Below are 18534 nucleotides of genomic sequence, written 5' to 3' on the forward strand. Positions count from 1 at the left end.
TCCCGTGTTCCCGAAATTGTCGACGAAAATTTGTATCCGCACACACACATAGATTCATTTTTTCTAAAGTATGCCAAAATATTCAGAAACCTTTGAAACGTAAAAATATATAATATTATTATATAGTATTTTTTGCGATTAAAACTAAAATTGCCCTAAAAATAAGGGAAGTTGAAAATAATTTATATTTTAGCCATAAATTTATATGAACTCTTTGCTTCAATAGAAACAATTTATAATTTATTATGTCTTTTGTATTTATGGGTCTCTATATAAACGCGGTACAAATTATGCAAATTGTACTATTTTTATTTACTTACAACGCGATTCCCATATAGCAGTAATCTGGCGATTGTCTTACATCGCGCTACGAATTAAGCTGGTTTGCTGAAATTCGAGTTTTTTATAGCGCGGTTTCCATATTACACGTTACGCTCTCACCGCGTTGTATATAATATATACAAAATAATAAATAATGGGTGTTGTACCGCTATAAGGCAGGCCTGTAAGCTGAGTTAAACTCCAACTCGATTCAGGGAGGAACAGTATGAAAAATTTTCCATTGCCATTCCACACCACAGTGCCCGAACTGGGCTGTTTTCAATTGGAAACATATTTTTGATCTATATTTTAAGTGAAAATTCATATCACTGCTGCATGATGCAGGTTATCCAGAGCGGGGGTTCGAACTCACAACCATGTGTCCACACATGGCAGAGAGTTAAACCGTTATCCATATAATAAAAGCATAAAATTAATTTACTAAAATATATAAATTCTTCCATATCTTTCACAAAACATCTTATTTTTAGGAAATATTATAAAATAAAGAATTATCCATATTAGTACTCAACTGATGATGTATGGTGTTTCTCGAATCCCATTGCATTTTTTATTTTATTTCGGTATCATTTTCTTTTGTAACATTTCACGTTGGAATTAGTACATACATTGTTCGATTGTTCGAAATGATAATTCAGAGATCACGTTCCTTTGATACTGATATTATTTATTGACGTCGCATCCATTGATCGCATTAAAAAGAAATTTATTGCAAAATTAAAAATAACTGTAAATATAAGGTGCTTGATATATATATATATATATATATATATATATATATATATAAAAGCAGATAATTATTTTATTTTTTAAATGTATAAGGATGTGCCAAATGAGTTGTGTGAACGATGAGGTAATATAAAAATAATAAAACACAGTTTTTAAAGAAATAATTAATATTATTATTATTTTAACAATATATATATATATATATATATATATATATACATGTGTGTGTGTGTGTTTGAGCTGATACTAATGCATCATTAAACTAATCATAAAATGAAAACCAGTTAAAATATCCCAACAAACTTACGTTAGTATGATTTATTATGGTTATCACATTTGATTCCCTCGTTAAAGTATTATTAAATTATACGTTATCCAGTTATAAAATTCATCATCGCTCAAATCTCAGATCTGATTCTAGACACATGTTTGTAAATGCGATAGGTATCCGCAATTACACTAATGATACGAGATTATAGAATAAAAGCAAAATATATTTAATGATTATAAATTGCATATCAACTTATACAGATATTAGCTATACATAAATACATATATTTATGATTATAAAAATCTTGTATTACGATATATTTAATGACTGATGTTCGTTCGACATTGCGTGACTTGTTGCATATGTTGATACATTTTGTTAGTTATTCCTGTTAAACCTTTTATTCTGAACCTTAGATTTATTAGCTTGGATTAGTGGTTAAAGCTAAGGACTTGTACATCCCGATGTCAAGCAGTAGTGACATCGGTTTTTACTTGGAAATATAGTTAGCGTGTACTAGTTCCGTTATCGATCCCAGTCTCGAACAAGCTTGATATCAAGCAGTACGATATCAAGTTTTCACTTGAGGTTATAGATCTCAAATATATTGTAAAGTAAAATGTTAAGTCTTTTACAGGCGTTACATGCAAGTCGACATATTAGATACACATATCGAATACATAGTATATATAAAATAGCAAAAAAAGTGTCGTTAACCACTAGGTTGCACTCTCGAAGAAAGTAAGATTAGAAGATAAAAGAAATAGATTTAAAATCGCTGTTAAAAATATTAAAATAGAAAAAATAAAAAATATAAAGTGTATCACATTTTTATGTAACATAGTATTCTAAATGTGCCCATATCTTACAAATAATACACTCTACAGAATATACTTTATTTGTGTATAAGCTTTATCACAAACCAATCAATATCATTCTTTTGATTCAAATTCTGACTCTGAACATAAAATATTTTTTTAGTTCAGTTCATTCCATTTTTATTACTGTGCATCTACCTTTGGCCTTAACCTTTGCTTTTCATTTAGTTTTTACTCTAATTTCATAATGTTGTTTTTATTTTTTTTCCTACTTTTCCTCATATAGCTTTTGTAAATCTTCTTTCTCATGAGTATCCATTAATACTGCTACATTCTTTTTGTAGCTATTTGCATAAGTTTTTCTTGGTATATTTGCCCACCAAGATCAAAATGGTCTAATCTTCAATGGCAACAAAGTTTTTTGTACATTGGAGCAACTCGGAGTTGGTTTGTTTACTGACAAAAGTAATTATTTAGATCATAACTTGGGGCATAATGTAATATGTTACAACTTATCCCAAGATCTTGTTGCAACTAATAGCAGGTGTGAATTTTTTACATTGATCAAGATAACTATTTAATATTTATTAATGAAATGTATAAATTGTTCGGATGCTTTGTTCTCTTAAAAACTATCATTTTTTTGAAGATTTGTCTCCGTATCTCCAAAACGGTTAGACCTGCCATTTTCAAAAACTAATCAAAACTTTTCCCCATTATAACGAATTGGATGTTTCTTGAATTATTCGAGTCGGATGCTCTGTTCTCTATTAATTAAAACTTAATTTCAATTTTCTGCACTCTTTGTTTTGTATCTCCAAAACGGCTGTATCGACCTTTCCGAAAAACTAATTGTCTCCCTATCAACAGAAATCGATTGCAGAAATCGTCGACGAAAAATTGTATCACACATTGTATGCTAAAATGTTCAGAAACCGCTGAAACGTCAAGATCTATGAACATTTTTTTTCGATTTTTGGACGATTACAATAACTTACCATATTAACGGGAAGTTGATAAGATATAGGTATAACATTTGCAATTAGTCGATAATGATAACGAAACCATATGATAGTACAATTTCATATTGCCCGACAAAAATGAAGAACCTGCACACTTTTGTATACTGGTTTGGCTTGTGATACAATAGTTACTAGTTAATAGTTGAATTTACCAATCTAGGCAAAAAATATTGTTTATTATATTGTTAGTTATTATAGTTATATTATTTGATTCTATTGAAAAACACCTATTACTACTTACTCTGTTACAATAATTACCTGCTCCCCCTTCCATCTACTTAAGAAAATGATATCACTATACTATATGTACCTCCCCCCCATCTACTTTATGAAACGATATACTAATTTATTTATTCTCTTTCAGAAGGCAATGGATCGATAGCCTGATAATAGAGGACAGATGACGATTGATCCGCCGATCACCGATACGACAGAGGCGATGTCCGCCGGCGGCGCGGATACCGCTGTTCCGGTCGCCGAAACCGCGGCGTCCGCTCGCGGTGAGGATCCATACCGCGACTTCGAACTTTACCTTGAGAAAGTACAGGTAGGTGATAATAATAAAGTTATATATGGTTTGCTATAATAAAATTGAATAATGTTATTCAATAATTCTGTCATACCAGTGAATAAGTGGTTAAGTCAAATTTTGACTATAATGTGGAGGAAGAAGTGCGGACAAAATGGCATATATGAATAAAGTGATACAGTGGTATTATGTATTTGAAAATTGGGTAGTTTTAGTAATATTTTCGCGATTATATCAGGCGACGAAAGCCATAATCACAATCCTGTCAGAGGTTGAGCGTCATTGTCCCAGCCTTGGATACGGGTACGTTTAAACGTGTACGCACCTTCAAATGTTTATTTCAAGGGTGGTTTTCTCATGTTTTTGAGGCCTTATTGACTGTTGTTTGTAACTATATGTTTCTATTCAGATCAATGAAGCCAGTACCAGTGATTTTATTGCAATCATTAGGTGTTTGATGAAATTTAGATTATTTATATATTTTTGTTATCATTCGGACAACTTATACAATGGACAAAATAATACAGTATTATTTTGCAAGAACTATAGGGTAGTTTATTCGAGGCTAAGAAAACAGAAAATTGAACCTGTTTCAGGTGATTGTCTTTCATTTTTTGCACTACTGTAAAAAACAGGGGTTCATTGTAAAGACCTATTTTCCTATTCTGAGCTCGGCCAAGGTTGGTTACAATTTATGATATGTTCTATTTGGGCACATTCATTATCTAGAGAGCGCTGAAGAATTTATTTGTGAACAGGCTTTTTAAAAATTAGCAGCTCGGTATGCCTTTATTCCTTATATGTCATTTTGCCCACTATATGGACATAATGGGTTTTGAAATTAATTGCATTTTTCCTTAGTAGATATATTATTTTAACTCCTATTTAATTAAAGACTATGTTACTGGTAGTGAATAAACCAAAGATGAGTAAAAACTATTGAAACTGGTTATATTATCATTAAGTAAATAAATACCATTAAAAAACAAAACATCATGTCATTTTATCCGTACTTGCCCTTTTAATATAAATTTAATCTATTAATTTCAAATAAAGGATTTTAGAAGAGTACTCAAACTTTAAATCCAATCCTCGCCAAATAATCAAAATTGACTTAACTACTTATTCACTGTGATGACAGAAATAAATTCGAGGTATCAAAATAGTATTAAATTTGATAATTTACATTTTTTCTAAATTGGCAAAAATTTTATACATCCAACATGGTGTTCTTGTGTTCTTGCTGTATTATTTCAAAAAAAAATTGTTTGAACTATCTATTTTAGATTATTTAAAAGTTTAAATTTCATGTCGTAAACTATACTTTTTGGCAATTCGTAATATTGATTTGCTAGCGGTAATTTTTTAAATTTTGTGATTATTTTGCATGTTTACGATTTATGCCTTCTAAATATTTGTACCAAACTTAACTCGATTAATCAGTAGTATGATACTATTCTATAGCAATTTGCGATGATATTTACTTACAAGAAAAACTTATCAAATATGTGAAGGTTAACTATTTTTACGATAAAGATTTATGTTATATATATATATATATATATATATATATATATATATATATTTGTCAAACTGTTATTATTCAAGTACATAAAATCACAGTTATTTAAGTACATATCTATTCAACCAAGATAAATGTTTGAAAACTATTACAGTTTACGGTATTATAGGAATGGCAGATATTTCAATTGTTAGACTGCGATTCACTATTAGATACATATTTACTAAGTGATAAAAATTTCATAACTGATCTAAATGTTTTTTGAGGTTCATATTGTAAAAACATTATCGTCACAGAATTAAATAATATGTAGAGAATGTGGTACACCCAGAATTTGTGATAAGATATACTTTAATTTGTACAATATGTATAATCGGTTGATGACTAATATGAAATTGAAGATCGAAACTAATTTGAAGGAAATTAATATTTACGAAAAAAATATGAATTTGAAAATATGAAAGTTATTTGTAATGTTATATGAATAATAGGGTGGGTCAATAATTTTCTACATTTGGAGTACTTTGCAATTATATTTCTATGGATTATAGGTGAATTTCCAGCCAGCTAATCTTTCAATAAGTTTTTTTCATATATTTATTAAATATCATCTTACAAGAATCGCATGTTTACTCTGTGTCTGGGAATTTGGTGAAACTTTACATGGATTTAGTATAGTCGATACTCAGAATGTAGCTTTCTTATTGGTCTATAATATTTAAAAAATAATCATTTTTACTTTCAACCTTATAACCATGCAAAAGTCCATATAGACGCATGAAAATAGGTCATATTTTAAAAATATTTTTAAACGTGATGGAATAATTTTATTGTTTTTAAACTTTGACATAACTTTATTTAACCCTTTTAGAATACAAAAAAATATTTAAAAAAAAAATTTATTTCAAAATGGCGGCTCAGCATAACTTTTTGTGGACTGCCTCTGGCGCGAGGTCCAAAACTGCTGCATTTCTCACTCATCAACCGTCGATCTGAAAAAAAAAATTTTTAATGTTTTCTTTTGAGAACATATCAATGCGAAGGATAAACCTATAAAATTGAAAAAAAAGTATAAAAGTCAATGAAAAACAAGCCTTTGAAAAAAAAATCTGAATTTTTGGCTATTTTTTTGACATTTTGGGCTCTAGAAAATACTTTATAAACGTGAAAGATCTAAGGATTTAGGTTTATCCTCCCGATAATAATATAGAGAAAGGCCTCACCCAATTTCAGACAAATCGATACATAACTTTTTGAGCTACAACACGAACACAGTTTTTGAACACACAGTTTTGAGATAATCGCGTTTAAAGATTTAGTAAAGGAAAATGACCAGTTTTAGTTACTTACTGATTAATCTGCAATATCAGGTCCATACAATAGTAATTCCTTATCTTCAAAAAGCTGATTATCTGTAAGTTGTTGTTGTTTGTGAGCTGTACCAGCATCTTTTATTTGTGGAAGGCTCCTACGACCCTGTCAAGCTATTCGCGCCTCATCAGTATTATCAGCATATGCTTTAGCATAAGTACCAACAGTTAAATTCAGAAGGTTCATTATTCTTAATATTGAACTAAAACCTTCAATAAATATCCTAGCTGCAATATATGGTGAAATTTCAACTACCCTTATCCACAATGTGGGTGTTTTGGTGATAATCCGACTATAGTCGCCAAATTGTCGCGTTGAAGCTTTCATTCGCGTTCTTCGTATGATCACCAAGGCATTGTTCAAGTAAATCATCTTTGGACAAATCTTCATAAATTGGTGAAAGATGATGTTTCATTTCTTCACCAAGTAATGGAGCTAAATCTACGTCTACATGATCTTGACCACTGGCACTTTCATTATGACTTGTACTGGCGTCAATTTTTTCACCTGCTTTATCAGTAAACTGATTGCCCTGATAACGTCTTTTTTAGTGTTATTTTGTGCAATATTACTTCATTACTTCGCTTACCTTTTAGATAATTCGGCATTTTTACGTATTGAAATGAACTGAACACTACGAATTTTCCAGCTAAACTAACTATATTTCTCGACTAACTTTTGTTCGTATACCAATATTACACATGTACTAAGGTACATAGAAGTCTTCCGGTTGTAGGCCAAAAGAAGTATTTCTAGTTATTATAATGAAAGAGACCTTTTTCACATTTTAGATTTTCAGACAAATGAACATGAAATTTTATTAAACGTGCAAATATATGGATAAAGAACTTCAATGGAAATTTTCGCGCTTACAAGCTTTGGTTTTCTCGGCAAAGTTTCTTGAGTTGATCCATAGATTTGCCCCATCATTGGAACAATTGAATTAATTTTAATGGAAATGGTTGTTTATTAAATTTTTGTTTGCAAAATGTTTGCATTTGATAGTAAATATTAAGAATATCTCTATTTTTTGACAATTATTTTTTTTTTTATTCAGGGTATATTTATATGAAAATATACACAAATCATCGTATCTTTTTGAATTTGTATATAGAGTACAATGTAGATTTATGATCTTTATATTTTTTGTGTTCAGAGCGCATTCCTATTCTGATGCATTACTTCATTTCTTTTATGAGTACATATAATAATGATGCATCTATCTAGTAATTCGGATCTCTCGATCAGCTTTATTAACTCGTAAAATTAACGAACAATTGCAACAAAGTAATGAAAGTAATAAGCTAGCAATGACAAACACTTTTGTTCTATATGAGAAAACAAATTAGAATACGCAGCTGCAATTCATGACTGTCGAATTACTTATAATTTATGATGTTTATCATAAAGGGAAAATTAGGCATCATACTCATGGTCGGAAAAATTGTAAATGATACATCTTTATGCTTTTAGGATAAAATTTGTGCTAGACATGAAAACAAAGATACGAAAAAATAATTGTGAAGGTTTTTACTAAATGTTTTTAGAGAACCATATATTTTAAGGTTAAAAGACGACCTTATGTGAATTTCTTTACTTTTTCGAATTAATTCACTGTTTACATTGGTTTATTGTTTTTAAGCAATGATGCAGTCTGCAATTTTAAGAGTTATTTAAAAGATTTTTAATAAAGTGCTTGAAGTAATTTTAGGAATGCATAATTATGCACCTGTTATGAAAAGTGTTTTATGTAAAGTATTATTTGCAAATAATATATTATTTAAAGTTTTAAATAATATTTAAACTCCCAAATTGTCGACAGTTAGGTATTTTATGTCAACTATACAATTTGTGTAATGTGGATCGATTGATCAAATTTAAAGGTTATTTCACATACAACAATTTCTTGCCACTTTTTGTTAGATCAAGTTAATTGCAGTATTTCAGAATAATAGCAACAATGGATAAATTCAATATATTTTTAGTACTGATTAAAACATTATAGATCATAATAAAAAAGCGACGTATTGAACTTAACATCGATCATAAACAAAATTTTGATAGAAAAATGAATTTTTAACGACTTCAATAAGAAACAAATGAATTAATTATTCCAAGTTATGTTATAGGCAATATTGCTAATCAAATTATAGATATAAATTATATCATATAATAAATTTCGACCAAATTTCGATTTATGAAATTGACATTCAATATTTTTAAATTAAATGTAAAAGTAAAAAATCTGATATTTATATAAGAAATTATATATTTAGATAATGGTACTGCGTTGATTCAGACTAAAATCTAATTTATTTATTAATTAAAAAATATATTTCACTATTTGACATAAATAAAATTAAAATAAAAAAAAACACTATGATGCGATGGAATTAATTATCGAAATGTAAAGAAATTTGTATAATAAAAATATAACATTATTATTAATATATCATGTATATTATAAGAACTTCTGCAAAGCCGCAAAATATTTTTGATGGCAAAACAACGTTTGCTGGGTCAGCTAGTATATATGTATATATATATATATATATATATGCATAAATTACTATGGATCATGTAAAACCCTGCCCAACTAATTGTATCAACATCTATGGCAACAGTTAATAGCGCACAATTAAATATTTCAGAGAAATACTATAAAGTAATATGAAATAATTATATTAATTTATTAGTGTACATAATGTAAATTATTTTGGCTATAAAAGCCAGCTTATGAACTGCCATATGTTAGTAGTGTTTATCTACAGCAACTTTTGTTTTAATTTATTTATATTTACATATATGTCATGTATGTTTGGAGATTACTGGTGTTGATCGTCTTTGGTTTCAAGCCCATTGTCACATGACATTTGGCGCGTTCATAAAATTCGTAAAAAATATGACAAATGTATTACTTGCTTAAATAAATAATACGACAAACTACTATCGGTATTCTGGTATGGGACAAGTTGATAATTGAGTTGTCACGATACAAAATGTATTCCAACTTTAAATGCTGCTCACAGAAACCGTTTTTTTAACGAATAATGCAATTCAACTATAATAGCTAATACGTATGACCTAGAATTATAATTAACATGTCTTTTTTTATTTATTTTTTGTCGACTCTTGACTAATAAATGTTGTGTGTTTGACAAACCGACTCCAACGGTAGTACCTAATCATTGAAATATGTTCTGTGGTTTTATGCAGTTATAAGTTGTATGTGGTTTGTTAGTGGTCTACAGCAGCAAGTTCCATTCTCAATACACGCCTCGGACAACCTGATATCAAGCAGTAGCGATATATTCAAGATTTTAAGAGAAAATAGTCTTTGGTCGTTTGGGTTGATCGTTTTGGTTGCTTTCTAGTAGTGTTCAGAAGTAAATAGGACTTAACCTGTGTTCATAAGTAGACTTAAAACGTCTTTTGTGATTTTGTAGTAGATGTTCAATGATCCTGTTTTTACCCTCCTTTTTCAAAGTGGAAGTGTTTTACTGATAGGACTTAAAACAAAGACTCTTTTACAGATATTTTTCAGAAAGCCGGTTTTAAATGTTTGCACTTTTTTTTTGTTTTACTTTTGTAAATCTAATTAAAGTATCTGTATATTTTTTGAAAATTTATTATTGGTAATTTGTTTTTGGACATGTGCGGGAAGTCGTCTAATAAATGTCAAAATTCAAAATAATTATATGCAAACTGGTGTCATTGCGCCAAGGCAAATTACAGGAAATTCCAGTACCAAATATTTTAATTTTTAAAAAGATTCAATTTCTCTTGCAGAATTCTGATGTGCATAATGTATAACTGCATCACAGTACGTAGTTCGTAGATTTATTTGTTTATATTTTATCAACAATTGATTTAATTACTTAAGATGATCAAACAAATAACAAAAACAAACTCATGGCTTGAAAACACGCGATTCTAAAGAATTATTAAGAATTTTCACTATAGAGATAAAGGAATTAAGCATTATTTAATCACTGTATAATAAGCACAATTAAATCTAAAATAATATTGACACTGAAATAAGTTTTTACATTTAATTGCAAAAAATAAATTGTATCTTCCATTTTCCTGGTTATGTGATGAGCCTGATGTAAATAGTGGTAGCATTAGATAATTTGTGTGTAATTTTTAGTAACCGTTTGTCCAAAATTAATAGGTCTAATTAATAATGAATATTTATAACTTTTATATTTATTCAATATTTACATCTATTTGTATTACGGGTCCAATTCTCTATTAGATAGGCAACTATATATTTCAGTCCAATCTTCATATAAATTTGTTGTAAAAACTGTCAAAATGCTATGTATTTGCAATGCCATCAGGCATTTTTAATATAAAACCTGCAATTATTTTCATGTATTTTTTGTTTTTACAATGAGTATCAATTCAAAGTTATTTGAAATTTTAAAATAGTTTTTATATGCAAATAAATTATATTTTATCATCCCTATCATTGTTGTAAATAATGAAATTATAATGTTTCTGGTGCCACTTTAATTTTATATGGATTTAAGTTTCATAAGTAATATGGAAATAAATAGTTACAGGTGTTAAAGGGGACTTTATTATGAAATATATATATTTCTTTATTAATTTTTATTTGACCTCATTTTACACATTTAGTCATATACAATATATCTTACAAAACTAAATTATTATCTAACTAGTTTATCAAAATTAAATTACTAATTCAGATTCTTTTATAAATTCATATAATATTCTATAGTTTTATAATATTTTTCTATATTTTATAATTTATAATATTCTATAGTTTTAATACTCTATAGTTTATAATATTATAAGGTTTAATATATTTTTATCACTATACAATTTGTCTAACATTTTCTCTCTCTGTTTTTTTAAATATTTAGCAAAAAATATAAAAATAATTGAAAACTTTAACTAATTAACTTCCCGGAGGGTAAGTTATAGTAATCGTCCAAAAATCGAAAATGAAATGTTTGCATATCTTTGCGTTTCAGAAGTTTCTGAATATTTTCGCATACCTTAGAAAAATTTATGTGTATGTGTGTGTGTATATATATGTATGTGCTGATACAATTTTTGTCCACGATTTTTGGAGCACGGATTAACCGATTTAAATGATTCAAAAATTAGATTCCTATTGATAGGAAGACGTGCTGATTAGTTTTTGGCAAATACAGGTCAAGCCGTTTTGGAGATACGGAGCAATAAGTACAAAAAGCGGAACATTGGTTTTTGCAAGATTCGGGCATCCGATTAGAATGATTCAAAAAATTTTGATTCGTATTGACGGGTATATAGTTTTTTGAATATTTTTTTAACAGCAATCAGAACCTCACGTCCTATGAGCTGTCGGGCTGAAACTTCTCCTTAATTCGTATTTTTTAGATGGTAACCTAATGGTTAATCCATCCATATTTGATGATTTTTGTTATTAGAATTAATCTAATAGGGCTGACATTTTATTGGCGCAGCAATGCCGGGCAAGGGCTATTTTCACTTGGAAACATATTGCTATTTATATTTTCAAGTGAAAATCGTTGTCACTGTTGCCTGACAACAGGCTGCTCGAAGTGAGTATCGAACCCGGGACCTCTGAAACAAGTCCCGTCGCTTTTAAACCGCTTACCTACGGGCGAGTCTATAAATATAGAATGAAAATAATAAGAAACTTGAGCCTGGTTTGAACCCAAATGCGGGTACAAAAATCAGCATTCCGTAACGCTACCACTACGCAAAGTTGCTACATTCACAAGACAGCGTTGTAAGCTATATATACTGCACGCTGCTAAAATACAAAATTTAATTATTTTTATAATCAAACCGCTTTTCATAGGCATTTAATATTTTACCTCAGTCAGTTTGGACATAAAATCTACCATTATGCCAAGTTTAATCAAAATTCGATACAAGCTACGCTCGAGTTCTCCTCATTAGAGTTTTACTTTTACTGATTTTCATAATCCTTTAATATTTTACCTCGGTCAGTGTGGGCATAAAATCTACTATTATGCCAAGTTTAAAATTCCGAGATAAGCTACGCTCGAGTTCTTCTTATTAGTGTTTTACTTTTTCCAATTCTTAACAAATGACTTCGCAGAAAACACTCATTATTATTATTATACAATCCAGTACGTCGAGATAAGCCATAAGCCATAAGCCATAAGCCATAAGCCATAAGCCATAAGCCATAAGCCATAAGCCATTTGTTTGTACCTGCGTCGATTCCAGGCCAAAAGTTATCGCCGTACGCGATTCTTCCGCGCGTGTTCCAATGACCTAGTGAAAGGCGCGTGCGATGCCGTACCCGCGACGGCCTTCCGCGGCCATGTGTGATTTCACTTTCGTGAACATACTCTCAACTTATAAGAACTCCACACCGGTATATAGGTAATATATAATATATGTATAGCTATATCACGAAACCCTTCTTCGAATGTGATTTATGTTATCGAATATATCCATATACGGTTATATATGTACTATGAATTTACACTTACACAGTTACCGATTTTGATAGCTAGTTCAATTTTGGAATATATTCATGTCATATTGGAAATATACATTTTGCTGTGTTTCTATATATTAAACATGTAAATAAGTAAGATTCACTATTGGATATAATTAATAATAGTATAATAAGTCCATTAGTTTATTCAAAAAAAATAAAAAATATTATTGGGCTCGTCCGGGATTTGAACCCGGGACCTCCCGCACCCTAAGCGGAAATCATACCCCTAGACCAACGAGCCATGCTCACTGCAGCGTTATTTCCAAAAGTAGATTTCACTTTTTTTTTATTGTCAACTAGTGATGCATGTTATTGTGTCTTCAGGCAAATTGCTGGTACTTCTCGTAGTGCAATTAAATTTTTAAAAACTGTAAATGTTTTAACAATAACAATTTTATTAACAATATTTTGATTGCAAAGTGATAAATGGCATCGTGTCTTCAGCCAAATTGCCGGAACTTCCCGTAGTGCAATTTAAATTTTTTAAAAATTTAATTTTTTTTAAATCTTTGGAAAAATTTAATTTTTGAGAATTTTGAAATTGTTGAAAAAGTTGGGCTATTTTTGAATAATTAGATTTTTTGTAATTTAAATTTTTATTTGACAATTTAAATTTTTTGTCAAAGCATTGTGTAAATTATTTTAGTGAAAGAAATATCAAAGCGCGTTGCAGTCTAACGATTAAACATTATAAATCTCGGTACGGAACCTATATAAGTGTAAACAAAATTTGTACTTATTATTATAATCTCTATAAAATATCTGATAATTTGATGTCATATGTCTAATATCCGAAACTGCTGGACCTGTCTTCCCAAAATTTCAATCAGTCCTTCATTTTGTCAATACAAGAAAAATGTTTTTTTTTTTAATCTTTCAAATTAAATAATCCGATCTCAAAACGGGCATCTTCAAAAAACTAGTACTCACGTCTCCTAGTCAATAGGAATCGAATGCTTTTTGAATAATTCAAATCGGTCATTCACAGTCAATGTTTAGAAGGCCCTGAAATGTGAAGATATATAAAAAAAATATTTTCGATTTTTTTGCTTACCTATGGGAAGTTAATAAATAAATTCTATATTGTCTTCTTAATGTATATAAACCAATAAAATTTACCAATTAGGCCTCTCATTTCTTATACAAATAGTCCACAATTCTTTTTAAAGTCACTATTTTAGTTAAAAACTTTTTAGACTTTAATTAAAAGTTCTGATTCTTATTTTCTTCTTGATAATGCACCGTGAAATTTGGTTTTAGATGCTTTTCCTGATTGTTGGAATGACTTCTAACCCACCCATCTATATTGATTTATTTGAAGTTAAATATATTTAAAAATCATTTTTTATAATACGTCTTTTTGTTTTGATAAATTTTATACTAAGATGTTTTTTTTGTCTATTTTCCTTTAGCTGATTTAAATTTTTAGAGTATTCTGTTTTGGCTAAATTTCTTGTTCAATTTTTCATATATTATAGATATGACGACATTCTATTGTGTTTCGGCAATAAACTTATTAGTTTAAGATAAAAATTATTAAAAAATAATTTTAATTTTATTTATTGCTGATAAAAAAACTTGGTCATGTAGATGTATAAAAGTTATTTGTTCTCTCATTATCGTTCTTCAAAAATTTTATAATTATTGAAATAATTTATAGAGCAGTTTAATAAATAAGATTTTTTGGAATAAAAATATAGATTTAATACGTTCAATTCTTGATAATTATTTATTACATTATTTATAATATTTATATTTATATTAAGAATGGAATGGTGAAAAATAGATTATATCATTTATAAAATAATATCAATCATTTTTATAAATTTTGCACTTTTTCATAATAATTCGTTCTATTTTGAATAGTTCTTCCCTTGTTCTTAATAAATATATGTGAATTATTTTTTTATTATTTTTTTTTATTCTTTAAAGAAGCGTTTTTCTTAGCTTTTAATTTTTTTTTTGACAATAATTTTAGTTCATCTTTTACCGTTTTAAAATTAAATGTTTATCAATACGTCAGTTTTTAAAGTAGATTGCAATGATTGTAATGTTTGTTATATTGGCGAAGGTTTCCAATGCATACAAGACATTTTCGAAAATTCACATTTTCATACTTCAAAATAATTTTGTCCTATATTTATATTGTTTTAGAAATAACAAACAAGTAATTATATGAATGAATGAATAACCACTAAAAGCTCTTGCTTAATATCATTTAATGGATTACTTAATTTGGAGTATGATCCAATCAATTATGAATTTAATGCGTATTATATCAATTTATATCTCATTAAGGATTGAGTTCGATACCTTTGGAGCAGTAAATAAATCTCTGACAATTACATTGTATTATAAATCCAAAAGCTCTATCATCCGACATATAAACTACTTAGCACTATAAGTTTTACCATTAATCATTGAATCGCCGATAAGTTTAATGGATAAAACATGTCGTATTGCTTTCGGTAATAGAATGCCCGTATTAAAATTATATGAATTCATATATTTCTAGTATCTGATTTAATCATCGTACAGACAGACGAATCTTGTAATTGAGTACATATATTTATAATCTTCAAGGCAGTTGCATCAAATGAAAATTGACAAGTTTAGTGACACATAGTTGTGCCTTTTGTACTCGTCACACATGGTATTATTCATTATATACAAGTATGTATGTTTATGTACACATATAAGTCATAAGTACATGTATTATATTCATAATATCAATTGTATTATCTTTTTTAAAATATTTTTTTTTAATTTAACAGTATTGGTACACTAAACATACTTAGGGGGCGTCCTTAAAAACTCGCTCACGTGATTAATGGACTCTCTTAGATTAATTTGGTTAAGCATTAAATAAATCTCAGAAAAATAATTAAATAACTAAATACAAATAATAAATAATAATAATTAAATGATCAATATGTTTTTTTTATATATTTCACTATTGCTGCATTATTAGTGCGTGGTTGATGTTTTGAAACCAAATTTATTCGACACAAGTGTTTTAATTATATTTACATAATATCAATTATAAATTTTTATACTACTTTACTCTTATTACATATAGTTATTTAAATTTGTCTTATAATGTAGCAAATTTATAAAGACCTAAAAACATTTTAACTTTGAGAAATACCTACTAATCTCTCAAAATATAATAAGCAATAGAAATTTATCTACTTCAATATATTTAATTAATTTTTCTCTACATTATTTTAGCTTTCTTATTTTATGTTTATGTTTATAAAAAAATGTGTTCAAATATTATAAAAATATGAGTAATCAGCCAGCCTCAATCAAGCATTGTTCAGTCAGGAGATAAATAGCAATGTTTGAAAATCCATAACAAAAGTATTTTTTGTGTATTTTTTTGGTTATAAGCACTGTTGTTTAGTTTACGAGACCATCATATTTTTTTAAGTATGTGTTGTTTATTTGTTTATAATATGTATTGTTAATTTTGAGTTAGATTTAACAGGTGTTTTTTTATAAACTCTATAATAGTTTACATGTGGACGGGAAAAAAAGGATCAACTGAAGTTTCACCCTGGAAAAGGCGTAAAGAATAAAAAATAGTAAATATAAAATAGCAAGTAAAATTTTACAAGAAATAAATTAATTAATAGTTATTCCACTCTACTAGATCAAGGTGTTATGTACGGTATTATAGTTATAAAAAATGTTCTCATGAAATTTATATCTTGCATTGGTTGAATATTGCAGCTATTATTTCGTAAAATACTTTTAAAATTAAAAATAGGACATAGGATCTGTTTGCACCCTCATTGCTTCATTTTACCCCGCCCGTGGGATAAAAAGGGACAGATGACAAATTTTAGAAAAATAAGAAACATATTTCCATAATTATAAAATAACTGGGAATTTTACTAAACGTAGTACAATAGTTTTGTGTTCGATACTTGTTATATTTTTATGATGAATAGTTTTTGTGGTTTAGACAGTATAATTACTTAATGTCAAGATGGACCTTAGTGCCTCGTCATACCCTATATAAATTTATAATATCTACCGATAATTTGATTGGCTTATCAGTATGTTGACGTAAAGAAAATCAAAATGTTGAATACATTTTGGGAACAAGCAAGATCCTTTATCATATTATTAACAATTAGTATTTATATACATTCCTTATTTTTACCACGAATACAATCAAAACTTCTGCTTACAATGTTTATATACAATTTATTTTATTCCCTTAGTAATGTTCAATCTCATGGTATTTTTAATTTAATGATCAAAAGCGTGAAACAGCGTTGCATCGGTATATTTGAAGTAAGAAGTTGATTTTCTTATCAAAATGAATATTTGAGAAGATACGGCTGTCATCCGAAATTATTATGTACAAGACACCCAGAAGAGTGCTGGACAACCGGTTCTAGATTCCAAGTTTCTGAGACGAAAGGTCGCGGTAATTCATTTAATAAAAAGTAGATTTGATTTAATTTATATTTACACCTACATATGTGGTGGAATTTTCACATACACTAATCAAAAACAAACTAGTAGTGTGTGGCATCGTTCCTTAAGGCAAATTGCTGGAACTTCCCGTAGCGTAATGAAATGTCCAGCCGTTACGGAGATACAGAGCAAAGAGTGCAGAAAATACAAATCGAGTTTTTAAGAGAACGGAGTATCCAATTTGAATGTTCTAGAAACATTCAATTTGTAAAGATTGAAGAGGTGATTAGTTTTTGGCAAAGACAGGTCCAGCCATTTTGAAGATACAGAGCTAAATGTGCAAACAATTGCAGTTTTTGAGAGAACTAAGCGTCCGATTTGAATGATTCTAAGAACTTTCTGCTTGTTTTAACAAAATAATTGCTTCTGGGGACTAAAATTTGTTTCAATTTTTTTTCAATTAATTTTTTTTTTTCAAATTTTAATTTTTAAAATTTTTTTTTGTATATCGAAAATAATTAAAATTTTAATTTTACTTATGACTAAAGTTCTAATATATATTTAGTTTCTTTGCAATTCTTATAAATATTCGACAATGTTACAGTATTTATAAAAATCTATTTGAAAACATTTAATATTCCTCGAACATGTCGTTACGGAACGGGAAGTTCCAGCAATTTGCCTTAAGGCACGATGCCATACACCACTAGTTATTTGGCAAGTTAAAAACATTACAAATGTATAAAATAAAAGTTTGACAACCTTTCTTATATTACGAATGTGATTCCCATAGTTCTTCCATTTCATTTTTGCTTTCCAAAAAATAAAACAGTCAATCCGATATCGATGGTCCAAACACTTGTCGTGGTCAGTATTGATCATTTGTCATTGAACGGTTATAGAAAAAAAATCTTAAGATAATTAATCGACATCGCTTATGAAATTAGTAAGATTTATTATGCGTATGCAAATTTCTAATAAA

General features: G+C 28.4%; 1 protein-coding gene and 1 non-coding gene across 6 annotated transcripts in view; one reads left to right on the forward strand and one right to left on the reverse strand.

Annotated features, from left to right (window-relative positions):
• LOC113377986 (rho GTPase-activating protein 7) overlaps nucleotides 1-18534 on the forward strand; it is a 794747-nt gene that overhangs the window by 103743 nt on the left and 672470 nt on the right. For 4 of the 5 annotated variants that reach the window (XM_026618466.1, XM_026618470.1, XM_026618468.1 and 1 more), the window contains exon 2: nucleotides 3547-3729. In XM_026618466.1, the coding sequence (XP_026474251.1) occupies nucleotides 3583-3729 (147 nt within the window). In that variant the 5' untranslated portion in view covers nucleotides 3547-3582. The remainder of the gene's footprint in view (nucleotides 1-3546; nucleotides 3730-18534) is intronic. The other variant, XM_026618467.1, reaches the window with a different exon arrangement.
• Trnap-agg lies at nucleotides 13291-13362 on the reverse strand. Its single transcript has one exon. It is a non-coding gene; the product is annotated as a tRNA-Pro (tRNA).

The sequence above is a fragment of the Ctenocephalides felis genome, unplaced genomic scaffold (assembly GCF_003426905.1).
Source record: "Ctenocephalides felis isolate EL2017-DRISC unplaced genomic scaffold, ASM342690v1 CF-g0.4_SCAFFOLD_01886, whole genome shotgun sequence".
Classification (NCBI taxonomy): domain Eukaryota; kingdom Metazoa; phylum Arthropoda; class Insecta; order Siphonaptera; family Pulicidae; genus Ctenocephalides; species Ctenocephalides felis.